Below are 27395 nucleotides of genomic sequence, written 5' to 3'. Positions count from 1 at the left end.
TCAGTGTGTCTCCACCAGGGTCGGTTTTACACTTTAGACTCGGCTTGCTTTTGTGTGCACACGGCAACTTTGCAATATCATCTCACACTTTTCTGTTGAAAAAGTGTGAGTAACCCATGTTACAGACATGTCAGGGAACCACCCAAGGGATTTTATTACCAATTTAAGTCTACATGCATTCAATTTGGGATCCTGATTTAGTATGTTTATTGCATACCCTCAATCACACAATTTGTACACACAACCATGCTAAGTGAAGTGTACAATTGACTACTGCTCTGATATACTGCTGTCCCTCTACAACAATCTACTTATTATAGCACTAAGTATGATAACACAGATAATTCTATGTCTCCATTAAATATATTTAAATACAGGATACAGAACTAAATTTAATAACTGCATTATTTTTAATCATCTTCAACAGATGCCTCAATTAAATGCTTTGCTAATTACAGTGGAATTTTCCAATTTAAGTTGAAGGTTATTCTAAATCTGTTGGCAAACACATAAACAAAGGTGATCAGATTTAGGTACGGTAAAAAAAAAATAATCTTATGCTAACCTTTGCATCTTCCCGAAAAAATGTTTCAGCACGCCATTTTTCAGCAGGTGTTTTAACTAAACGCCGAGATCGTCCACGTGTTTGCGCACTGCAGATTTCACAGCGTATCCTGAGCTAAAAACGACATGAGGCCCAGGGAAGATTGAGGGTTTAATAACAATCTCTCTGGAACACAACACATGAAATGCGTGCTTCCTTCCCAACGTATGCCTGCACACACCTCTTCCATACTTTGAAGAGGCAATTATTGTCCTGAGGAATACAATTACACAGTTATGCCTCTTATGTTGGTTCCTCCTTTATATTCTGCCTACCTGATTAAGTATAGGAGATAATTATAACCTTTAATCTTGTTGTACATTATTTGGTATGGAAGTCTGAAAGGCTCTTCATCGAAAGAGCTTTTTGTAAAAACACAGAACCTCTTTTGCTCCTTGACTGTGGGGGCAGTGTGCTTGTACGGGGAGAGGATTTCAAAATGAAAACAGAGCTTAATTCCTGGAGAATTTATCACCGTGATTCATCAACAGCAACATAGCTGCAAGTGAGAGATGAAGACGCTGTCTTCAAAAACTGCACTTTCTATGGTGTGCTGAGGCAAGAAGGTTCATGTAAACACGGTCCAATAAGAAAACCTGATATAGCTACTGTTAATTGGAATAAAAATCACAAATGAAAACTGAAAGAATACTAAATAGCAACTGTACTAACACATTAAACCTCGCCTTGAAATTAATTAACGTTACTAATGTAAGGATCTGCGTATAAGCAGATTTCCATATATAAGGACATGAGCTGCAAATGTGAAATGCCATTCATGGCGGGGTTTGTTAAAACTCTAAAAATGGTTTTGAAAAATGGGTTTTATAATTTTATGACTAGAAACAAGGATTTCAGTGTGACTGTTATATTATGTACCAGCATGGTCCTGTAGCCAGTATTCATGGGCTGAGTATGCAAAAGCCCTCACATGAATGGGGATGCAGGTTGCCACCTGCTGGATAGAAAGGAGAGTTCTGCCTCTATCACAAAGGGCACTTTGTAAGGAGATATTCAATAAGATATTACGTTTTCAGTGCCAGTTAAATATTAAACACTGGCTTCAGGTAAGATACCTTTTTTGGCTGTTCATTTCAAAGAATCCCATCGTGTGGAATTTGTGGAGCAGCGATGCTTTTAGTTCTTTGAAATCATCCTATCAACAGGGTGCAAAGTACTTAACGATGCACATTCTAAATTTGTGCTGCAGCACTTAAAATCAAGCATTTTAATATTAGTGGAGTGATCCACTGTCACTTATGAATCAACAAACGGCGGGTATCTGCATTAGTGCCTTCAATATCATCCATGTCTCCTCTCATCTCAAAGCTCTGGTTTAACTTTTGTAATGTTCTCTAGCCTTCAAGTGCCATTTTGTAATTAAGGTTTTCACACACTTCCCTGGAGTCTGTTGCCTGGATCCATCTAGAGCTCTGGGATTTAGGATAGTGTTACAAGGAACTATTTTACAGGTTTAAATATGCCTTGATGATGCAGCCTTTTTCATGCAGCATCAAATTCTAATATGAAAATGGGCTGGAAAAACCTGAAAAGAGTGCCCATCCCTGTCTTGACTCTGCATAGACAGGGTATTGATTACACTCCATTGATTACGGGTTCAGTTTGATCAGTTTATTGAATCAATATGAAACATATGGATCGAGGGGATTGACTCTTCTTGATTTCTTCACTTTGCCAATCAAGCATTAATTGTTGCTCCGCCTTTGCAGAAAGTCCATTTCCTCCATACCTTGTCTATACAATTAAACTGGAATACATCAGGGGATTCTGCAGCATGGCTTCTAATTAACAATATGAAACCTAGCACCCTCTAACACAAAGGCTCTCAAAGCACTTCAGCAGATCCAGTGAAGAAGTAAAAAACTGCTTCACCAGTTGAATTAGGGAAGCTACACTATGCTAACCCAGAGAGGAAATTAACCAGAACACAATGGTAAACACCCTTACTCTCCACTTAGTGCAACAGGATCTTCAATGACCAAGCACTTGGCACCATGGTTTAACATCTCATCTGACGAATGGCACCTCCTCCGGTGCAGTTTGCCTCGTCACCAATCTGAGGTGCTGGGGGGCAGTTTTGGAAATGATTTTCCAGAATGAAGAGAGCCATCTACTGCTCCAGTTTCAGCTGCAGCCTCATCTTCCTTGGAAGTCTCCTATCTCAGGACTGACCAGGCCCAGCCTTTCTTAGCTCGCGAGATTTGATCGGGTCAGGCTAGAAAGTGGTAACAATGTTGTCATAGATTAAAAGGGAACCTGTAATTGAATATCTTAAAAGGACTAATTAAGGTGAGTGCTGCAGGTCACAAGGTGAAACCGCATCAGCAAAACTCAGAATGTCTGTTAGAAGTCCTGGGTTTTCCTTCTCTACTACTGGATACTTGACTTTGCTACAGAGTAATGCAACACCACAGTAAGGCGTCTTGATTATTTGGGAATGACTTACGACGAATCACGTGTGAAAAAGGGTGAATGATATGTGCAGTTAGATTCTTACCTAGGTTGTGACGCTTGTTTTTTGCATGTTCGTGAATGTGTTTCTTTGTGAAGCAGCCGAAGAAGACACAGTAGAGGCAGGAATGGAGTCTGTTGAGGTGGGCGCCACACATGTGACAGATGCAAGATTTGGCCTGTTGAAAGATGAGAGAGGGGAGAAAAAAAAAAACAAGAGACAAGAGGTTTGAGATGCATCAGTGTTTCGGTCAGTCAACCAAAAATAATTGCAAGGGACGCCACTGTCCCTGTGGCATTTCATATCATTCATACACCTGTTGGCTGAAACAAGAACTGTGCAGGACCCCATTCTCTAAACACTTCTGGCAGAGGGCAAAGAAAGCTAATCTCCTGGCAGCCTTGGTTTGTAGCTTAATGATCCACTGCAAATCAATAAAGATGTCGCTAAAGAAAACTTTAAAAAGGCAAGCGGAATTTCAGCAACATTTTAGATTAGGGGTTGTAACAAGACCCAGCTTTTACTGTAGACTAACTGCACATTAGAAACAAATCCCTCATCCTGAGCATAGTCTGAACCACAGATATAACCAGAAGTTGCAGAAAGTAGCTTGATTCATCTAAATTGCTCTCCAAGTACACTCCCACCCCCCCTCACCTCCCCTCCCAACTTAACAGAAACACAAAACATCATATAGTATGTCAAAAAAGGGTTATGGATTGTATAATGTACCTTGCGTAAAACAAGGCTAAAATATTATATTATAATAATAGTACTGCACAGAGCAAAGTCATACAAGTCAATAACTGAATGATAGAAAACACAAGTCAAACATCTTTGAAATAAAATTCAACAAAAACAAATCTACAATAACACTGTGTTCTTTTTGAAGTGAATTGGAAGCCTCCAAGACCACACAGAGACCGCTAAAGTTTGCCCATTTCCCTGGGGTTTACAAATGAGCCAACACACAGAACACAATCAGTCGTAGCAGCCTCATTGCAGCTACGGTCAGAGAGTTCTTCAAAGACTGCAGGTAAATGCGACCTCCATAAATTGAGCTTGGCTAATAAAATCCATAGTAAGACGAACCTAACACCTGCCCCGACAGTGTCCATTATTAAGACATTTAAAGCTTCTGGTATAGTGGTCACCCTGCTAGGAAGAGTTATCTTACCACCAGTGGTTGCGAGGCAAGCAACCACAAATCCAAAGGCCAGCAGTTGGAGATCTTTAACACAAACTATCATCTTCTGTGTATGCAATGCTGCCCACATGGACGAAGCCTCTTATAAGGGCTAAATACATCTTTAGTCAGACTCAACAGAAATTCAGCTTTGGGGACATGCTTATTATCATCTTGATGCCTGGTATAAAAAAAGAAGCAGCTCATGTGGAGAAAACACTCAAGCGCACTGAAATGTGGCGATGGGGTTTGCCATGTTTTGGGGGTTGTGTTGCATCTACAGGCCCGGGAACCCTGGATGAGATGAGAAACATCCACATCAACAAAGAAATGGTTAGCTGCACGCACTCATAGCACACTACAGGAGACATCTTGCCAGTGTGATTTCTGCCAAAAGAGGTTTGACACAATACTAACTACAGGGCAGTGAATAAATGTGAACCTTGTGTTTTCTGGACTTCAGTTATGACAAATATGACTATTTTACTGTACAATGCTATTTAGATCACAACACAAATTTTTATTCAGAAGGACACATTTTCCAATCCATAAATCTTTCCAAGATGTTCCTCTTTCATCGGTAGTATGAATAAATCCAAAGAGCAACTGTATTAGAAATGCATTAACAGCTGGCATGTCTATTTAGAAAGTGTAATATTACAGTCCCTAATGTGTGACCAAATTTTCGAGCATTCTCTTTGAATGGAGCACACAGCACAGCTTTTCCTGTCCATCAGACTGCACGGAGCACTCCTACATTTAAAACCCAAGCCATCAGAACGTCTGAGAAATAGACTTAAGAGTCTCACTTGAGATTACTAATTTATTTGAACAAATTACTCTAAATGTACTTGAAAGTCATGTACAAAGAGCAGGCAAAACAAGGAAAAGTCAAAAATCAAAGATAACAAACCACAAACCACCGAGAAAAATGATTACCCACCCATCTCAGTTCTTGAGCAACGTATCTATTAGGCTACTATGGACAATCCAAAGACAAACTCGCAAATCTGGATCTCATAAATTAATTTTTAAGCTCGCCTTAAAATGTGCTAGCCCAGAGCTGCCACAATGAATGCAGAGTTCCAAAACTCAGCCACACTGTTAACCTCAGATACTAATCATATCAGCCCAATAGCACTGAAGCAGAAACAGTAGAAACAGTTTCAGATTGAGTACAGGGCACCACAAGTAACATTCTGTGTACAGCACTTCATTTCGTTTTCCCAGAAATGGTTTGCATAATACTGTGAAAGTAACCTTTTTCTGTGTGCAAGGAGAGAAAAAGCATCAGATTGATTGGTTTATGCATCGAAAAGGGACTTGGCGTCGACTTCACTGAGCCTGAAGGAAGTCTAGGGTCAACGTAAAGCTGACATTCTTCTTAAGGAATGTATTTTTTTCTTTTGAGACTAGGAGCAGAAAAGGGAGCTGAAGCACTTCGGCTTCAGAGAAACAAAAACAATCTCCAGCTTACAGTCCCAGTTGGTGTCTAACATAAGAAAAGCAATAAGGCCCAGTCAGAAAAACCAAAAATGCCCAGTGCAAAAGAAAAAGGAAAATCCTTTGGTGCATAACAAATGTCTCCATCACAAAAAATTGTTGTTGTTTTTCTTCTCTGATGGACATTCAGATTAAGAAGTGGGTGAAAGCTGCAGACACATGGCTGACTAAGCCTTAAATGAGCAATATGGGCTGGCTAACTACACATCAAGAGCCAAGTTCTGGTTGATTCTGGTGACAGCCTGTAAAAGTGACGAGAGAGGAGAATCTTTCGTCTTCATTCAGCGTTTTAGGCCTACAGGTAGTGGACAGAAAATGGAAACGCCCTGATAAATGCTCATCACTCCTTAATGGTACCTAGTGGTCATCGCCACCCCATGTTGTGGCTTTTATTTCCTGCCAGGAGGGTTGTCTTCCAGGATGGCAATGACCCATCCACCAAGCACATGTGATCAAACCTCTGGGTGATGAGCATGACACCGATATTATCCATATATCTCACTCACCGGATCTGACCGCGATTGAGTATTTGAGACATTCTGGAATGACACCTAAGATGGAATTTGTTAATGAAAGAGCGATCCCAAATCCTACCTGATGCTGAATTCCAGACACTGGTAGGCACTGTGGCACTGGCTGCACATGGCGGCCCAACGCCCTATTGGGTGACTTGACACGAGTCGGCCCATTTTTTGTACACTACCGAACATATTCTGATAGAAGGCAACAATAGGAGAAATGTACTTTAAAACTGTATTGGTTATGTTGTAATCTGCAGAGCAGGTTTATGGAAGAGAAAGAAGGATATCCAAAAATACTTCTATACCAGGAGCTATAAATCAAATGCTGGTGTGCAGCACATCAACATTAAGGCTATTAAAGCAATAACCATTATCTGAGGGTTTTAGAACCAGAAGGATAATTGTAAAAAACACATACCTTTCTGCAAAAAATCTATTAAGAAAATTAAAGACATTTGTTTTTTTAGCTTTTTACGCATCATATGCGTTGCGTGTAATATGATTTCTTTTATTTTCCAAAGAAAATTAGTCCTATCAAAAAGTATAAAATATTAGGTTTTTAAATCAAGATGATGTCTGGAAAACGTCTTGTACGATTTCAACAGCCACCAAGATTCATTCTAATACTAAATAAGTCAAAGATCGCTGTGACTTACAACCAGAAGCTGATAAACCTTGTCCTTCCACGTACATGATATGCCAATAGGATAAAAAATAGGCCTTTTTTCCCCCCTAAGATCAGTCCTAATAATATTCATTGCAGAGCTCCTTTTCCACAGTAAACATCATCACAAAGCACAACATCTGCAGCAAGCAAGACAGAAGAAAACACTGCAGCCTGCAATGATCAAAGTCTATGAAGGCAAGCAAGCTATTGTGAGTCACTGAGATCTGGAAGCAGCTGAAGATTCCAAGCACAATTGCTTTGCCATTCTTGTCTGAATAATCAGTTCTCAAAGAGCCATGGGGCTCTTTACATTCCCATACACACTACGTAGAATCTGTGCTCCTGCCATATTATATGCCTTTTGAGGGTTTTCCTCAGATATGTTCACAGCTAGAACGCATGCCCAATTAAATGTACAGTATAGCAAGATGTCAGCGCTGTGCTGCAGGCTTCCGAGGTCTTGCCTTTTCTGTGTCACAATCCTGACTTGTTAGGACAAAGGGTAAAACTAAAATGTTATGCTTGCTTACTCCTGCCCACGTGCCTTTTGGGATCCCAAAATAAAATGTGTGTGTGTGTGGGGTTACTATCTCAAAGAAATAAGAAAAACACTTCATAGCAAAAAAAAAAGAGGACAGTATGACACAAAAGCATATTATATGAAATCTTCTCCTATTATATGAAATCTTACTCTGAGCCTCTTTGTTTCAAATCTTATTCCGCATGTCCTGTTGGTTAAAATATCACGTTATGTTCAGTTCTTGAAAGCAGTTGACTACAGAGTCCCCATTAGCACCTGGGGCTCCTCTTAAAATATTCAAGACCAAAGAACAGAAAGAAACCATTTGGAGTGTTTGCTGCAGTGAACTGCAACCTTTTTCCCCCTTAGTGTTTTTCGAGTGGGGAATTAAAATATTCATTTCAATAAGTCTAGGCCACAAAAAAATTCATTCATACTGTAGTACAAAGATCTTCATTAAAAATGTCCTTGATCTTGCCCTTAATGGCATAGGTATTGTCAACTGTACTACAATTAAACAAGCAGAGCAGAGCATTAGTAAAGTAAAAAAAAAATAAAGCCCACATTCACCTCTCAAAGCCAAGCCAAATTAGTTGAAGCAGTAATGGAGTGGATTGGGCTATGTTATCACTCTCTGTTTTGATCTAGAGTAGATAATAAATTTATCCAAAGCAACTTACATTGGTACCCATTTATACAGGCGATTTTACAGATACAATCTGAGTGAAGTACCATACTGATGGGTACAACACCAGTGTCTCACCTGGGATTTGAACCCGGCACCCTTGCAGTTATGAGTCCCAAGCCTGAGATTCACCAAGCACAATTGTTTGGGCTCTGCAGGGACTGGATGGCTTGGGCAAGGGTACCTCACATGACCATACAGCAATCAACCTGGTAAAAGGTGGATGCCTGTATTTTATAGGATTGGGACACATTGAGCATTTATCCTGCAGTGAGCATTTACCCTCTAAGAGCATTGCAGAGCTGACAGTGACAACCAGTAAATCGTAATGAGATGTGGGTGTCCCACAGGTGTGCATATATTGGTCCTCATTTCCCTAATGCAGCACAGGGATTGGAGCAGTAAAATGAGCTGATTAAAGCCTGATGATTCCATACCTTTATCTGAAAATACACACTATACAAATGAGGAATGGGCGTTTGTCGTGCTGGCATGACTCAGACCGGAATATAAGAAATGTTACAAATGAGAGGAGGTCATTAGGCCCACTTCTGCGAACTTCCCACAGCTGTGTGTGCTGTAGCAGCCAAACATGATCACTGTGCAGACATCACATCACATCTAATTAATCGGACTCCTGCTCTTCACCTTGTCTTCAATCTGGGTAAAAAAACGATGGAGCTGAAAGTACTGAATGAAATAAAAGCCTAACACACAGAGAGGATACGGAACAGGACAAGTTAAAACACCTGCTTTGTGTAGTCTCCGATACCGAAAAACTCATGCAACACTTTTTTTTTTAAAAAAAGAAACTTGTATCTTACCAAGTGCGAAAGTGAGCTCTGAAACTTTTTGAAAGTGCTGCAAAGCAAACTTTACAAAAGGATGTCTGAAACCACAATCAATAACGTTGAAAGAACTGCATACATCTGGCCACTTTGCAGGCAGCCAAAGGCATTCAAAAAATTGACAAGAGTGGATTTCACTTTTCTAAAGTTCCTGCACCATTAAATGTGACTATATAAACCACATGCATCAACCTATACAACAAGTCACGTATTCCTAAGAGCCTAATCAGTAAAATGCCAATCCTGACTGGATACACTTGGCTACACACAATACTTCACAGTATTTTATTCTTTCCACAATATTTTTGAAATGTCTGGCCACACTCTTATATGCTTCAAAATCCACAAGGGAGGGAGTTGAAAACTATGACTAGTGAAATGCTTAGGCACAACTCTCACACAACATCGTCAGTCTGAAAAATCAGGAAGTATTGCAACATATGGCGAGCTGCAGGATTATAAAAAGAAGTTTGTACTTTGGGAAGAGGGGTGTGTCTGCTGAGATTCAGCAAGCTAGAGTACAAATGCACTGGCAGTGGTGAAATCAGTGGCAGTTTGGTTTCTTCGCAGATATCGCCATGTCTGGAGAGTTAAATCATATGAAGGCATGATGCAATTTCACTTTTTTCTCCCAAATAGGTTGACTGACATTTAGTTCTCATAGTAGCAATAATCTTCCCTGAAAGGGAAACATCAGTGATACGCACACCTACAATTTAAAGAAAGAACTTTCACTCTGTGCCCTCAAAACACTGTCCGTCTGTATTTCTAGAACTGAAATCCAAAATGGATGTTATTACTGGAATAAACTGAGTACAATTTTAAATAATAATCAGTCTCTTCACCATGGAAATGCACAGGACCATTCCATTACAGGACCTCTACCCCAGTCAGCTCTTATTTCTGGGAATTAGACAGCGACAGGTCTAATAATTAAGAAGCCGACCATGAGAAAAATCCTTCACCCAAATACATTACAGCAGGAGAATTCTGAGGAGCCCCAGTGTGCAGCACTGAAATGGCCAGGAGTTGAAAGCGATTACTCTGAGTGTTAGTTAACAAGTGCACTGGCTCCCTCTGGGCTATAACTACATGCCAAGTGCTAAACCTAGCAGGAGAGTCTGGGAGAGCGAAAAATGCAGCAGGAGTAGCAGGACTGTTCTCGCACTAATCATCTCTGAAATAAAAAATAAAAAAAAAACACTGTACTTTCACAGAAATGAGAACAGAACGCACCATTCTAGGCACAGACTCCCACACTGCCGAAAGATGCAGTGGGATTGAAAAATGATTTATCGAGAGCAAAATCCTCATGAAACTCTGAGTATTATAACTTCATTTGGTTGTGCAGCTATGGTTTCAGACTGTACTGACAAATTTCGTCCAAGAAAAACACAAAAGGTGACCACTGGAAGAACAGAATAGTGGTTAAGGCTCTGAAGCGGAGGAATATGGGTTCAAATCCCAGGTAGAATACTGATGAAAATTATCACTCAGTATTACTCCATTACATGCCATGATATACAACTGGGTAACACTCCTGGTCAAACTGCAAATGAGAATTTGAAGTCTACTAACCTGGTTTAAATCATCAGCAATGGTCTTTTCACAGTTTTCGGTTCTACTTAAGGTGAAAATTATCGACATTGCTCCCTGAAAGAAAATGTACTCTCAGCTTTGAGTTAAAGTGAGGAACTTTCTTGGGTGAAAAATTAAGTGGCAGAAGGTCCCGACATCCTGAATTACAGAAAACCCTCGGTTTAACAGACTTCGGACTTGACAGAAAATCTTCAACTGGGAAATTTTCTCTGTAAAACCAGAAACCCCAGGCTTTCCGCAATAACAGGGAAATGCACAAATAATAAAACAGTAAAAAAGTTATGTTTAAAATTGAGGAATGTCAATGGCGGCCTATAGGGGTAGGTCAGTTGCTTACAATGGGCATCTGTGTTTCGTGTTTTAAGGAATTGTACACAGTAATTTTACAACCCATGAAATAAAGAGCATGTATCTTTATGATAAAAAAGGCACAGGGGTAATTCCCATTGACTGTGTTGATTGCAGTAGTTAAAATAAGTCAAAAGATGCAGAAAAGTATATATATATTTATCTGGGTGGCATGATGGAGATCATTGCTACAGCATTGCTGCCTCAAAGCACTTAGGGTGTTATTCTTATGGAGTTCATATATTCTCTCCATGCTTGTCCAAGGACATACTGGTAGGTTAACTGGCTTCTAGGAAAAAAATCCAAGAGAAATGTCATCAGGGAGGGAATTCTCTCTTCAGGGTCAGAATGTACCACACCAGTTCTGAGCACTGGTCTACTGCAGGCAGATCTCAAAACCACGGAAACAAAGAGAAGAAGAAGTCAGAAGCGTTTGGCTCCCTTATGTACAATATCATGCTTCCTTGGCAGTTCCGATTCCTAAAAGAACACGACTGATAAGCATTTGCTCAGATGCTGTTTCTTCAGGCACCCCACACCGACATTGCTTTCAATGAATTTGAGAATTTGGAGAATTCCTCCGCATTGTTTTCAATTAGTCACACCTTCGAGCTAGAAATTAACCACTCTTCTGGATGAGAAGGCAAGACGAGAGCTTTGCACAGCACTTCTGGCCACTCTGCTAAAAGGCGTTTAACACAGTACAACGGGAGGCTATCACAATTGTCTGAGCAGCAAGCGCTGCACAGAGAGAGGGGCTGTAGGCGAGGCATGTGATCCGGCCAGCCGCTAGCCGATTTCCTCCAGCCATCACAATGCCACCTTCTGCAGATCCCGTGTAACCCTTTTCCAGCTCAGCTCGCGATGAAAGCAGGTTTCATCTTATTTGGGCTTTCTGCAATGCACCACTGCTGCAGCCTGCTTCGACGAAAAACAAGAGCTACTGCCAATACTGCAGTAGGATTCTATCTCCGGGACCCAGTGGAAAATCTATTGCACTTCTTTCCCCTTTCTCCTGTGTCAGCACTCAATGCTATTAGGTAATATATTGATCAGGCACAAGCACGTGATGTGGTTAGTAATAAAGAACGTAATCCACAGGAACTTTATTTCGTCTATTTTCTTCCTGATTTTTTTAGCTTGAACAACTTTCTTCTTCCTACATGATGCAGGGCAGCGTCTACTTGTTGCCAAGGCAATCGCACGTTCTGGCACCTTACACTGCGACTTGCGTGCCTGAATTGTATTTTAAGGAAATCCACGTTCAGAAGTAATTTCTCACGGCTCCGCCTGACCTGCCGAATCGGGAAGCGCGCGACACAGGTGGGTGCATTCATGGTGGCGCCTGACACGTGCAAAATCATTTGAAATTCCATCCATCCACCCACTTCAGAGCTGCGGGGGAGCCCGGCAACCAACGGGTGCCAGGCGGGGAACATCCAGGATGGGACGCCAGTCCATCACAGGGCCCTCACAAACACAAGAACAGACAGGCGCACACACTCGCACCACGGTTTCACCAAAAGCCAATTCACCTACCAGTCCGACTTCGGACTGTGGGAGGAAACTCATGGAAACCTGGAGGAAACAAACGAACTCCACACAGACAGATCTGCAGGAACTGAACCCAGGGCCACTGCGCTGCGAGGCTGCAATGCTCACCCCTGCCACCCGAATTTGAAATTCTTCGGCATCACAGTGACATTCAATTCAAATGCTGTACAAAAGCAAATCAGTACGTCAGCACTACATACTTCACCGTTAAATAAAAGTGAACATTATCATTGAAATTTTTGAAGTTTTAGCAGAAAAAATGCCTATAATGCCCACTTCATGGCTAAGGTCTTTTTTCCCCCCAAGGCACGAGTCTATATGAGGCTTCCTCAATTTACATGTCAAATAAGCCTCAGGAAAGGCACTTACACGGCAAACCAGCGCCTGTCAAATCGGGAATTGTGACCGGAGTTCATCCGGAATGCATTAACATGGGTTTGCACTTAAGGAAGAAGGGGTTTATGGATGTGCAGGACACGGTAATACTCAAAAGGCTGCTGAAAAAGTAGATTCAGGGACACCCATCCTCAATTAAAATATCAATTTTAGCAGCAAACAAACGTCATTTCATCACAAGAAATCATATATTACTACAACATGGAAAGGATTTTTGTTCCTTAGTAAAACATTTAGATTTTTGTGTGTGTGTGTGTGTGTGGGGGGGGGGGGATCTGATGGTATTAGGATGCTTTTGATATTATCTTTCAGTCTTTCAGTACACTTCAAACACCTCTGTGAAGGCAATGATTGAGAAGTCACGGAGCTGCAGCAGGGCAAATAAAACTTACATAAGGAATGACTCACGTTGTGATTTTACATCCATGGCCACAGACCTAAATAAATTATTCCTCGTTTCCAGTTTTAATTGTCTTTCCCCCTCAAACATAACTCCAGGGCACTAAATTCAGCATGATGTTGGCCTGCGTGACTAATGATTTGATTATCAGAGCAAAACAGGGTTGTATAAGCATCCTCATATATAAAACATCACAGTAATTTCAGTTGAGCGGATTCAATCACTGGTTAGCAAAAAACAGTCACCTCCCTTAACCTGTACAGACAGATCTTGCTCATTTCTATATGCAAATATTTCTACAAATGTAGGCCTAGGAGTATGGACGCCTGCAAGGAGAAATGAAAAATAAGACACTGCATTAACATCAATGTCATGATAGGTGGATTTTTTTTTGTCATTTTAATCATTTCTTGTCATTTTAGTGCAGATACTCTAGTGGGCCCCGCAAGAGCAACAGTTTTCCTGGGTGCACTCCGAGGTTACAGGGCAACCAAACAAGAAGCAATGGCCTAATTAAAGGGAAACAACTTGTGCTGCCATTTCCAGCGAGATCGGTAATTACATTGTTGGACACTGCCAGCGCTGCAGCCTCGTGGGGTTCAAACTATACAGACACACCGGACAAGAGATAAATGAAGACTTGAATGTATTAGTTATCCCTCTCTAACATTTGCCTAGACACAACTGGCCTCTTCATTGCGCCACAGCAGGGACTGCATCTGTCTGAAGTTATAACTTCACACCTAGAACAGACTGGCTTCTTGTGTGGAGAAAAATGACTACACAATTTTAAAACGAACATTTATAGATTCATGTGCAGAAGAACAATGAAATTAATTGATGGATTTGCAACACCGAAAAAATAATAACAGACTGGACACAAATTTAACCACTGGGATGCAAGACTAACCTGCTGTTGTCGAGATGTCTTTTACGATCATGATGCAAAAACTGTATGTGCACAAAATGTTAATATAAACGACTTGCATAAAATAATCTCAAAATGTCATTCAGATTCTTCTGTTCCCGTATAAATCAATGAATGATCTGCTCCATCGTAATGGTTGGGTTATCACAAGGATGTACTGCAGAGTCCAGCCCTTAATCTAAGTTCATTTGATTTAGGCCTTCTTATTCCACCAAAGAACAGGCCCCACACAATGGCAGGCTTCTCATGTGCAGAATCGTGTTTGTGGAACACAAGGCTCAAAGCCACTAGATATTCTACAGTTATATCATTCCACAACACTTCTAAACCTCACTTAAAGACCTCTCTTTTCATTACATTTTATTATCCATGATTTCGTATTATGGAATTTATTTGCGGTGCTGTTTTTTTTTTTACTTCTATTTACTGTGCATGTTGCAGTACGCCGTTTTGGGCTTCTTGAAAAGCACTCAAAACTGTATTATGCTATTATCACGTGCAGAATGGTTGATTGTCAATAATTGCATTGTCTACAAGTACATAAAGAAAAACTATATTAGATAAAGACTGACTGCTAATATTTTCAATTCGAGTACTACTTCAGTATTTTCACTCGCCAGTCAGCAGTCGCCAAAGTAAAATCGGTTAATTTAAGAAGGATGACCAATCCTATTTAATGTTATTATATGTTAATTTAGGTAAAACTGAAAAGATTTTGAGAAAAACTCAAGCCATTTCCTCATGGTAAGTGTTGTAAAGTCTGCAGCATTAAGAACTCTTTTCGACAATCCTAAGACCTAACAAAATCAAAAGATTCTCACTGTAAGAAATGAACTGGGACAGAGCGATGCCGATGCTGGGGTTTTGTTTCATAGCATCATCTTCGTCTTCTGCAGTTTTGGAATCCATATTTCGTTCTGACGCTCCCATCGTGTAATTCTCCATTGCTTGTAGGATCACTGCAGCATCTTTCACACCTGCTGGGGGAGTTATTTTCTCCAAAATGTGGATGTCCGAGCCATCCAACACTCTCTATATTGCTCCCCCCAGTGTGCCTGCACAAGGGGATCGGTGTTATACAGAAGACAGGAGCAGTTCTCACTGAAGCCCTTCAAGCTCACTGGTGCCCCACTGGTACCAAGGGTCACTGCTGGACAGCAAGCCAAGGCTAAGTAAGCTACTTTAGGCACAGAGACATCAGAAAAAAAGGTCATTCGGCCCATCTAATCTCTTTGGTTTTTAGTAGCTAATCAAAATAGACAATTTTATTAAATAACGGGTATGGGCTTTGACAACAAGACCGAATAGCTTGTTCCAGAACCCAAATCTTAGCCGATGTCCCAGTCAGCTAAGCCAATGACAACACCCAGTCTAAAACCATTTAGGTCTATAAAATTCTCCCTGTGTTAATGTGAAGTCCTTTTACTCAGTGAGTCATACAGGAGCTCTGAACTTCTAGATTTTCATTTATACATTATTAAACCAAATCTTTATTTCTCCCTATCAGTGAGACTGGGCTTTGCAAATCTATACATATAAGATTCAAATTCAGAGCTGATGGATATCAAAGTCACAAAAAACACGATTGCTTTTTGTAAAAGGTCATATTGATTGGTATTACTGTAATGTGCACTCTCTAAACATCCAGGCATCATCACACCTGACTATTCTCTGAAAAAAGAAAAGCCTGATGAACTTGTAATGTAGGCCTGTAGCACAGTGACTGACTACACAGTTCTGCATTACACGGTGCTCTCTAAGCCATAAGGCTTTGGTTTTAGAGAAAGGTCATCATACATGTACATTTCCTGAACTTTTCTTGTAAAGGTTCAAGATCCAGGAAGGTAAGAAGTCCTGCAGTGCTCTGTAATGCAAATTACCCCACCTCTCCAGCAGCAAGACTGGAAACACCACTTTAGCCTAAATAAATCACTTTGAATCAGATAGAGTCTTTAACTCTAGCCCCTTGGGGATGTTTATTTTTTCCCCCATCCTAACTGAATTAATTATTACATTAATTGGACCATTTTATTTCTAGTCACACCTCAAAATTAAAGGTGTGCCATTAAAAACCTAAGCATCTGTGAGCAAACGTAGACCTAAAATATAGTATAAATGCTTTATTTTCTCTTATAAGTGAAACAATAGTATTCAAGCTTCACATTCATTCGACCACTGAAATAAAAGCAACAAATAAAATAAGAGCAAACAAAATAATAAATAAAAGCAAAAGGAATTCAATCCATAATCAGTGACGCCACTTTAGCTGTACGATTAAAAGTGGAACTGAAAGCTCTAATAAAGCTTTAGAAACAAAACAGTCAAGACAAAGTAGGGCTATAAGGGTTATACAGTGCACTAGCCCCATTTCTGAGGCACCAATGTCAGGATAAATGTGAATGCACAGACACTGGAGTTTTTGCCATAGTGCCCTGACCTTCCAGTTGTCAGATCTTCAGCTCCATAAAGTCTCTCGAAAGCCACCTAAAGTCACTTTTAATATTTAAAGTCACACCGTTTCCTCCAAATCCTGCTTTGTGACCTTGTCTGTGAAGATAGTCAAATATATAAAAAAACACAGCACATGCCTTCCTCACTTCCCCAGTGGGAACTTACTTTACAGGTCACTACTTCATGCCACACAGAGAGCAGCTAGGCCAGACTTCAGTAAATGCCCTCAGAGACAGCCAGAGATGAAGAATTCATGTTCACGCTTAGTCTTTAGAAACATATGCATTTAATCTAAGAAATAAGGCACTCTATTATTCTGCAAAATGCCACTGTTAAACAATTGCTTCAAAGGTGCTTCATATTACACCATAATAATATAACTCGATAACACACGAATGGGCATAAAAAACTGTATTTAATTCACCAACAGTAAGGTTTTGTGTTAAACCCAATATTTTATGAATTTTTTTTTTAAACACAAAACCTTACTGACCACCATATGTTTTTTGATCAATGTCTAAGAATACTCTGAAAAGTCAACTAAATTCATTTTATTTGAACCTACTTAAAACACAGCACTGATCCTGCTCATTTGAAGACTGCAAGATATAAAAAACTGTGCTTTTACTCCTACAGAGCAAGCCAGCGTACTCATCTCTGCCAGAATGCTGTGGATTTAGTGTTTCATGTAAACATCTCTTTAAGATCTCAACTGTAAACTGTATGCGCTAAAGAATGGCTATCACAGAACACTGGAAATCCAGTGATCAATCGTCAACACTTTCGTAGCCCTGAGTAGTGCATCCTACAAAATTGGCACATTGTTTTTGCCATTTCCATCCAGTTCTAAAACATTTACAGACCTTTGATGATCCAAGGGATAATCACTTTATTGCAGCAGTCCTCAGTGAAATATTCATTTGGGCATGCTGCGTTCAGCTTTGTATTAATAAAACCTAACAATCTACACAGAAATATGGCGGAGAATCCTGGGGAGATAGGTACGGCCATATCGAGGCTTCCGATGTCAGTGAGCTGATGGAGAGAATGGTTGAATGATAGTTAGCGTAAAATTGTCAGGACAACTTGGCTTAACAAAACTGCAGCTCGAGAAAATGGCAGATAATTTAAGGCTTTTTTAAGATGGGTCCTAGAACTGCGCTACACTATGCAAGTTGTGTAACGTGTGGGGTCACAAGATTGGATTTGTCAGCAAAGCTCACAGACCCAAGCTGAGCTGGGCCTTGCTCTCCCCCAGAGAAACACTAATGGCCAGCAGATGGCCTACTTTCTTGCTCTACTTCTGCTTTCAGGAGTTTCAAGCTGTGAGTGAAGAACCCGCTGCTTCAACCCTAGTGCTTGTATGGAAAATGGCCCACAAATAGCTTCTTCCAGAGAGTGCACTTGTCGGCACCAAATCTGTTGGGGCTTTTCAAGCTGCGAGTCAGACAGTTCTCTCAGAAGAGTGAGCACGAATCGGAAGAGAGCATCTCACCGGCAACGTTATCGTCTTCCACACACCTGGCCAGACTGAGCTGGACAGCAAGCCCAGGAAATATCCATCTAGCACTCCTGACTGCAGGATTCGATTCTGGATCAAGCCTGGACTGATGCTGGGATAAATAATAAAATGGGATCTTGAAGTATGTCCCTATGTTAAATAATATTTGTCTCCACCCCTAATATTCTAAATTTCTCTAAACAACTGTTTTCTTGCATCAACCTCTTTACATCTATCTATTTTATATTGAAATTGTCCTATTCTTACTCCTGGCAGTGACCTGCTGGAGCTCAGCCTAAGACTTACAAGCTTTCTCACCTGTTAAGGCAACCAACCAATGCCAACACCTGCAGCGGTGATCGGATACACACTGAACGCGCACCGCAAACACCAGACCTAATTCAATGGCAGTGAAAAGAGCCCTGGGCTGTTAAAAACAAGTGCATGTTTTCTCCCTTAACCAAAGTCTGTGAAGACAATCATCACGTCTGTGGGGACACTGCTACATTACCACCTCTGACACTATATGACAGGACAAAAACCCAGCAACAATGAGGAAGACGGATCTGGGTTGCAAACGTTGTCTAAAAACACAAATGGAGCACAAAGTCTGCAAATGACAGGAGGTCATTTGACACTTGCTTGGTTCTTATTAGCTTACTGACCCAATGAGCGAGCCATTTCTTGGGGGAAGCCAGGGTCCAGCTTGGTTCCGACTCCTGCAACCTGCTCTCAGCTTTCAAGGCACTTTGCTAGTTTCCACTTGTGTCCACTGGTTCATGCTTCACGGCTGTTTTTGGAGTGAACACAGCTGACTTTGCCAGTCCTGTGGGGGATTCTGAAGCGTGTTCCCCCGTCGACTACTTCGTGTGAAACATTTTTTTCTTATTAGGTCTTGGTACTTTCGAGATCCACATCAAAAAGATACTTTGATCCATGAAAACGTGGGCATCTTCTATTACCCTAGCATCTAGCCAAGTGACTAAAGCAGGACTTGATCATTAAGAAAGCGTCGCAGCAGGAGAAAACTACCGGATGACGTACAGCATTAATTCACAGAGAAAACCAAATCGACAAAGATGCAGACCTAAAGAATCTACGGCTCTACTTGCAGGTATAATATTAAAATTTGGCAAAAGAACATGAAAAGCAAATAAAACAGATGGATAACTGGGGGAGAATATTTAGGTATTTCCTCTGCAGATTAATAACTGTTTACAACAGACATGCCCCACATGTTCAACTATGATCGCTACTCTGCCCAGCCCCAAATGCCCCGGGAGCATACACTTTTCTTTTTACCGTGATCTTCAAAGGCCACAGCAGATGTTTGTCCCACCCGATCGCTTTTCCTGCAAGTTGGGTGGGCCCCTAGCTCACAGAGATTTACCCAACACACGTTGGCGTGCTCTGCATCTGCACCACGAGCCTGAGCACAGCTAGCTGGCTCATTACACCCAGTGGTATAATAGTAGGCGTCCAGCCTCTGAGGTTCACTAAACATGAAAGCCATCTTGTCTAGTCCACAGCAAAAGCTTAAACCAGCAAATAAACATCTTAAACTGGGTTTCAAATGTTTCAGAGCCACGCTGTAAAATAAAAAGCCAGGTGCTTTGTATCTAGGCTATTCTTCAGAAGAGTGCACTGCCATAGTTCAGGACCTACAATGTTTTTAGACATCCACATTTAAAATGGATGTGTACGGAATGATGCTGAGCATCGTCATTGTTGATTAACTGGTCATCTATGAGTGACGATGATACACTTGAGAGTGAGAGAATTGATTGGACACGGCTGATGTGGCGATTTAGTTTGGTAAAAGTCAAAGACCAAAAAACAAATAGCCCCATATAGCAAGAAACAACTCCTTTGTGCCATTAACCTGTTGAGGGCTAAACAAAGTCGCTTAGAGGTGGACTACCTGATTGGTGAGGCTAGTTCTTTTGAGCCGTGAAAGTAGTTTTAAGGTCTACTCTGGTAAACCTTGCAAAAGTGGAGCAGAAGCATCCACGCAGTGTCTACTCTCTACAGTATCACTTACTGCTACTAGTGACTGACGGTAGCCTGACTGCTCAGCGATACAGTACTCAAGACCTGGGACCTCACTTTCCGCCTTTCCAGCAAGTTCATCTTGGCATGTCAGCACTCCAGCAGGACAGCACGTCCTCCTGCTGCTCATGTGATAACGATAACGACTGCCTTTCTTACAGGTAAGAATGTGACAGTAACGTTGTGGATGCCCTGGGGGCCAGATTGGTGCCCCACTGAATCTGTGAACCAGGATGACTTCCTTCAAGAACTCAGAGACCAACGAACAGGCACTTGCTTACCTAGACTCTGCAAGACGAGTGGGACAGAATCCCAAAAGACAACACCTGCAACCTGGCGCAAAGCATAACTCCCAGGTGTAAAGCTTGTAGTGCTTCAAACCTAGCCTGTGACTTTCATAGTAGACTTTCTCTTGATCGGCCCTGTTGATGACATGTTATTCAACAGAATGAATTTACCTTCAGTACGCCCATTCAATAAAAAACATTAGTACACTTGCAAAAAATAGAAGATGGACATTTTTCTGATAATTCCTGATAACTTTGTGAAGCTACAAGTGATGATCATTTTGGTGCACCGCATAGAATGAAAAACATTTTTGTTAGGCTTGTTTCATATTTAGCTTTGGCAGAACACTAAAGCTTTCACCTCCACCTTTCCATTTTTTGTCATATCAGTGGGATTTTTGATAAAATATCACTAATGCTTAAAATTACTTTCACACATCCCCATTGAAAAAGCTTTGAATGCTTTTAAATGGTTTTACACATTTTGCACAGCAGTCAGAAAAGCATCCATACCTGACTACCAAATCAAATGAACAGCAACAGAAATCTGTTCCCTTCCTCCCCGCCTTCATACAACAGGCTACAAGCAGGCTATAGTAAGCCCCAAACTATCTTAAGGAGCAAACTATTTTTAAAGGCATTGCGCGCGCGCTGATGAAATGTTTTTGAAAGATAGGCTAGTCTTTTATAACAGAAAAAGAATTTCACTCGTTTTGTCTTTAAAGGGATAATAACGAACGGCCAAATCTGTTCGTACTCTATGTTCTTCTGCGTTTTGCAAGAACAACAAAAGAGGAACAAAGTCAATGTCAGGCTCCGTTCTGTTTGAACTAGCAATGCTCAACAGTGCTGACAAAAGATGTGAAACAAAAGTTTCAAGCCATATGGGGTTCCGAGCCATATGGGAGGGGATCTCTCAAGGCAACCAGACTGAGAAAATATAATCTGCCTGACGACTACTGCGGCTAAAGGGAGGCTCAGTCTAAGTCCTCATTGAATTCCTTTTTTTCTCTCTTCAGTGTTGTCGTTTATGATGAGGAGGGGAGAGCAAAGCCAAGGCAGTTTGCAAGACACTGACACATCAAAGAACACGGGAAAAAATGCACGCCTTGCCAGCCTGCTCCGAAGTAAGCCTCGTAAAGGCAGTTTCATCCCTCGGACCGAGAGCTGCAACCTCAGAAAATCTGTGGCAGCCGAGCAGATTATCACTGCAGGCAAGGTCCTGTACCTCCTGCACAGGTGAGTGCACGCGCACATGCCTGTCAGACAGCTGTTCCCTCCCTTCCAAACTCCCACGTTCACCATAAAAGAAACTTAACAAAGCTGTAAAGGAACTTTACAAAGGAGACACAATCAGTGAAATTTCATGCATTTTCCCATCTGTTCCACATTCTTCAGATGCATGGTTGTTATTCTTAAATGGCTAAACAGATACCCAGGCTTGAAATTTAGCAGAAAGGTCTGTTAAGTTATTATGATTGTGTCATAAGATACAACCAAGGGAGACATGCTCTTCATACCAAAAATACAAACTTCATCATCATTGTTGGATTAGGTTTTTAAATCATGATTCCTTCCCCCTCAGTGAAAAGGTGAATATTGGGATATTGAAAAGAGCGGATACATCACAAAGCTGGGTTATGAGTACTTTTAAATTCCAAAGTGTTCTGATCGTCACTGCAGCTTCTCAGTAAGTGCTCTATTTTAAAATGTGGATTCACTTTCACTTAAGTTATTGGCAGAAAGAAATCCAGAAATCCCTGCAGATCCTCAGGACTGGACATCGTAAGGCCTGCTACACGGCAATTTTCTCAGAATCACTGAAGCATGTGGGTTCTCACACAGACTGTCTGTGAATTCCCAATCTAGAACAACAAACAGAAATGATTAGGCCTACCTGGAAACTGCTCTAAAGAAATACCAGGTTTCTCCTATACTGTCGTACATGTCCAATTACTAATTACATCAGAGTTGCCGTTTTAAACTTTTGGTATAATCAAGTCTGGTATCTTCCATGATCAAGCAGCTATCGCACAAGATCTGCATGATCATCTGATTAAGAAGCAAAGTTTGGGAAAAGGTTTGACAATTCCAATTAGTGCAGCTTCTGCAGGTGTTGAGAATAACTTACAATCGGCGTTGACTTTTTCCACAGAACAGCAGAGGGAGGTAAAGCTTACGGCACTGAAAAGATCAGAAGTTCACAAATTACTGTCCACGACGGCAGGAACTGCTAAGAACGGCAGTTGGCTCAGATGTGTGAAGACAGGGATGCCGTCAATTGTGACAACTTGATTTACCCTTACGCAGTCCCTGAAGATGGAGTGGTCTGAGACAGGGTCAGACGCAATCCCTAACTGCCACATGCTGGGATAATGCAGAGGCTTAGCCACCAGAAGATATTACATTTCTGCTGAAAACAGATACAACCCAAGTGTGACAAGAGAGATAAAAACACCCTTCTATGACGCTCCAACCAAACAGAATCTTCGTCTTCAAAACATCCAGCAAAACGTGCACGTTAAACTTAGTGCAATTACAGATTAATCAGACAGCCCTTCAATGGCAGCTAACGATGCCCTAAACGGAAGAGCCAAATGGTTTTAAAAACGCAGATGGGTTTCTTCATTTCGCAAAACGTACAATTTTGAACAATCGCCGTGTCTACAGATGGCAGAAAACCTAGCTCGCAAACAATACGAACTGCTGCTTTAGATTTTTACAAAGTTCCTATAAGACTAGCCAATTACATTTTATGTTGTGGGCAAAAAGCTCTCCTTGGCAAACAGGAAATCAAAAACACAAACTGGGAAGGCACCAAAAATTCATGAAAGATGCACACATCGCATGTTTACCTACTGCCCAGCAGACTCCTCCATTTTAGGAATTGCAGGTTGTCAGGCTGCAGGTTGCCAGCAAACATCTCGAGATGATCATTACAAACGTCTTACCTCACTGTGGACAAAACCGAATGCCCACAACACAAAGTCTGTACAGTTTGTAAGAGTGTCTGCAGGCTGGAAACTCTCAAAAGGATAAAGCTGCTATGCTCTGGGAGTGACAAAATGACAGGACGCAAGATGACTGCATTTAAAAACAAAATTGACACTGCGTTGAAATATCCAGAAAACCTCTAGAGATGTACTCACGGTATTGACGAAAGTATCATCCATCTTCTAGTAATTTTACGATCGGCAGATATCCCAATGTGTTCATGTAATGCAAGCTAGTGTACCATTAATCCTGCTGGCATTATATCTATAACAAAATGACCATATTAAATCCTAAAGCTCAAGCTTAATTGTCAAAAAGGCTTTGAACACATTTAAAAAAGTCTGCTAACTATTCAAATAATTATAACATTATAATGAGGTACCACTGAGGCAGCTGATTTTTTCAATGCAGTTTGAAGTAAAGGCCAATGGATGTTCATCAAGCAGCAAGAGTTTTATTTTAAGGCTCTTCTAATAAGAATATCTTAAAATCATTGTGTGGCATTTAGTTGTGCAAGAGATTCTTACAGACTGATTGTGTATTTGAAGATGTCAAATTATCAAATAATTTGCAATGCATAGATTTCCTTAATCATATCTGAAACTAAAAAAGACTGAGTAATTTATAAGATGTCATTGTCCTGATCAATAAGGAGTCAGATTAAAATGTTCCAAAAGAGAATATATTTAAGAAAGGTTACAAATGAGATGTCTCCCATATAGCCTATTTAGTAGTTAGCAATTAATTGATCTCTTGAAAGGAACTCATGGAAAAATCACGATATTATCTTCTACAACATGGCAGGATGCAGCTTGCACTTGTACTGGAAATACTCGTAATTAATGTTGACTTACTCACAGGGCAGACAGCCATAGATTGCAGAAGATATTTAGTAAATAATTCTTCAATTTCACTCATTATACTTTGCATTGGCACAGTGCACTATTAAATATAGGTACGTCAGGTTTATTCCATCAAGAGACGGAACCGTCACACATTTAGAACAGCTACAATGGGCGTCTCATAAAACATGTTTTCCGAGAATGAACCCTCAGAAGAGCAATCATGGAATACATTTTTTATGCATATATAGTGAAAGAGTGGGGAAAACTCCTTACAAGGCGAGTGTTTCAAAAGCTTAAAATCTACTTAAAGGAACTAAAAGCATGTGTGGCACATATATGCACACTGCCTCTTATGTTTTAATGTTAAGTGAATATGTATATTGTCAAGAGCACAGGCAAGGTACTCCACCTTCACTCCTTGCCCACATCGAGCTCCTTCTGTGGCAACACGTCTGTGACAGACCCAGACCATGTAATGGCTGTGGAAACAGAAGGTACTGCTGGAAATGACGTTACTGTGAAAAATGAGTGGTACCTCAGTTTCCTGTTTCATCATGCATTGCCATATGGCTGGCAGGTCCCCATCTTTGAATTTCAAAGGAACAATACTCTGAGATATACTGCCCATGTATTCTTAAATTATTTACAATTATTTACAGGGGGACAGATAGCTCACTGAAGCACTGAAATAGTTTTATTAGAAATATGTTAAAGGAAAAGGAAAAACACCCTGTCTATGCTTAAAGGCTGTAAGTAACCCAAATGGTTGATCTAGTGCTCTGGGTTTTTCTTAGCAACAATAATATTAATAACGGTTTTAATATGGAATAATATTAATAATTAATAATGTTTACCAACAGGGCCTAGCTAGCTTTTTCTATCAATTCAGAATAGGTCACTGGATCTACATATGACCAGCTAGGCTCTTTTTTTATGTGCACCCAGATGGGTGTCAGATAGACAACACTGTTTTACTAGGTCACAAAAGAGACAGTTATCATAAAGCCCAGGTAATAATCATAACTGCTTACACTTATATAGCGCTTTTCTGGACATTGCACTCAAAGCGCTTTACAGGTAATGGGGATCCCCTCCACCACCACCAGTGTGCAGCCCCCACCTGGATGATGCAATGACAGCCAGAGTGCTCCAGAACACTCCCCACACACCAGCTATCAGTGGGGAGGAGAGCAGAGTAATGAAGCCAATTCATAGATGGGGATTATTAGGAGGCCATGACTGGTAAGGGCCAATGGGAAATTTGGCCAGGACGCTGGGATAACACCCCTACTCTTTTCAAGAAACGCCCTGGGATTTTTAATGACCATGGAGAGTCGGGACCTCAGTTATACATCTCATCTGAAAGATGACGCCTCTTTTTACTTTCATCCCACTGTTACAATTCCACAAGATTAACTGAGAATCAGAGGGTTTTCAAATGAACCACTACCAGGATACAGAAATTATCATCGCATACTAAAAGTAAATCAAAATGTAATTTAAAGGAAAATAAAATAAAGGATGACTTATAAATAGCAATTCACAAATCTGGTTCTCCCATTTTCTATCTATCAAGTAACGGTCAGTCATTTAAGATTGGCAGATAGCTGAATGTGTGCATGTAATTCAAGCTGGTCTATCATTAATACTGCTTTAACTGGCATTATTTCTATTACAAAATGACAATATTACTAAATCCAACTATTACTAAATACAACTAAATCCTATGGCTTAAATTTAGTTAAAAAGGCTTAGAAAACCATCAAATGAAAAATAAAGTCAGTAAATTATTCAAATAATTAGAAAAGGGCACCCACTTTAACAACTTCATTTTGAGACGCAGTCTGAAGTAAAGGCTGATGGTTGTTCGCATAGCACCAAGAGGCTTATTTTAAGGATCTACGTGTAAGAATATCTCTATTGATTTTCTCTTTTCTTCCAGAAATGCTCCTTTGGAGAACCTGGCAATTGATTCAATGTGGTTTTACAGAAAATGCATATTCAAAGTACGTAACTATCTGAATTCCTTGGAGCTCTCATTTTGCCGTTGAGAATGATGAAATGCCCTTTTGGTATACTTTGGTTACTTTTACTTAAGCTGTATTGAAATCATTGATTTGGCTTCGGACAACAAGGTCATAACTGAATAAATAAATCTGCAATGAAGGAGTACATCTTAGTTCCTTTTACAACAGTCCTGTAACTCTACAGTATCGTCAGTACACCACTTGCACACAATCTACCAACATGTGATTCAGGAAATGACCACTTTTTAAAATTGAAGGATTTTATCAAAGCATTTGAGGTGTTATTCAAAACCTACGAGTGCAACGAGAAAGGCTGAAGCACAGCTGTCACTAAATCTCGGGTTTGAAGTCCCATGCTCACCTGGCCACAGGGTTTGGTGGTTAGTGTTCAACAAAAGCTTTAATTACCTCACTATACTAATTGCTTCCTAATGAGCGGCCCAATAAAAATCCTCAAAGGCACTGACAAACTTATCCCTCCAGATTTCTTCAGAATGAACATGAAACCAGAACCGGAGGGCACAACAGGAAGTGCATTTATAACCAAGAATAGGTGACGCTTCTTTACCTAAAAGGTAGTGGGAGTATGGAACAAGCTACCTAGCAATGCTGCTGGAATCGATAACCTGGCTCCTTTCAAGAAAGGGTGAGATAAGATCATTGGATCACTTAATTACTAATTACCTAATGGGCTAGATGGGACAAAAGGCCCTCTCTCATTTGTAACCTCTCTTATCTTCTAGGTGGTTTTCCCAGATCTTTGGTTGCACAGTCACACAGCTTTCACGATCACGATGCTTACCCTGAGAACCAAAATTAATTAAAAGGAATTATTTTGTAAATCTTCCACTTTTACGTCATTAAGGCTTTGACACGCTTACATTTGTCAATGTTGCATGGATATCTCTTTGGTGCCTTCCTGTTCCTCTAAAGTACGAACTTACTCCAGAAGTTTCACATGAAAGAAAAGTATCCTTAGTTTCGCTGAGTTGTGTAACCAGGAAGTGAC

At 40.6% G+C, this 27395-nt stretch overlaps 1 protein-coding gene across 5 annotated transcripts in view; it reads right to left on the bottom strand.

Moving 5' to 3' along the window:
• The window catches only part of usp22 (ubiquitin specific peptidase 22), a 67545-nt gene that overhangs the window by 32031 nt on the left and 8119 nt on the right, over nucleotides 1-27395 (bottom strand). For 3 of the 5 annotated variants that reach the window (XM_088613263.1, XM_088613264.1, XM_088613266.1), the window contains one exon: nucleotides 3123-3255. In XM_088613263.1, the coding sequence (XP_088469389.1) occupies nucleotides 3123-3255 (133 nt within the window). Of the gene's footprint in view, nucleotides 1-3122; nucleotides 3256-4254; nucleotides 4329-6943; nucleotides 7109-27395 lie in introns of those variants that run through there. The other 2 variants (XM_088613265.1, XM_088613267.1) reach the window with 2 other exon arrangements.

The sequence above is a fragment of the Lepisosteus platostomus genome, chromosome 19 (assembly GCF_059453375.1).
Source record: "Lepisosteus platostomus isolate fLepPlt1 chromosome 19, fLepPlt1.hap1, whole genome shotgun sequence".
NCBI lineage: Eukaryota > Metazoa > Chordata > Actinopteri > Semionotiformes > Lepisosteidae > Lepisosteus > Lepisosteus platostomus.
Note: the sequence above shows the minus strand (reverse complement) of the source record. Positions and strands in the feature narration are given on the sequence as shown.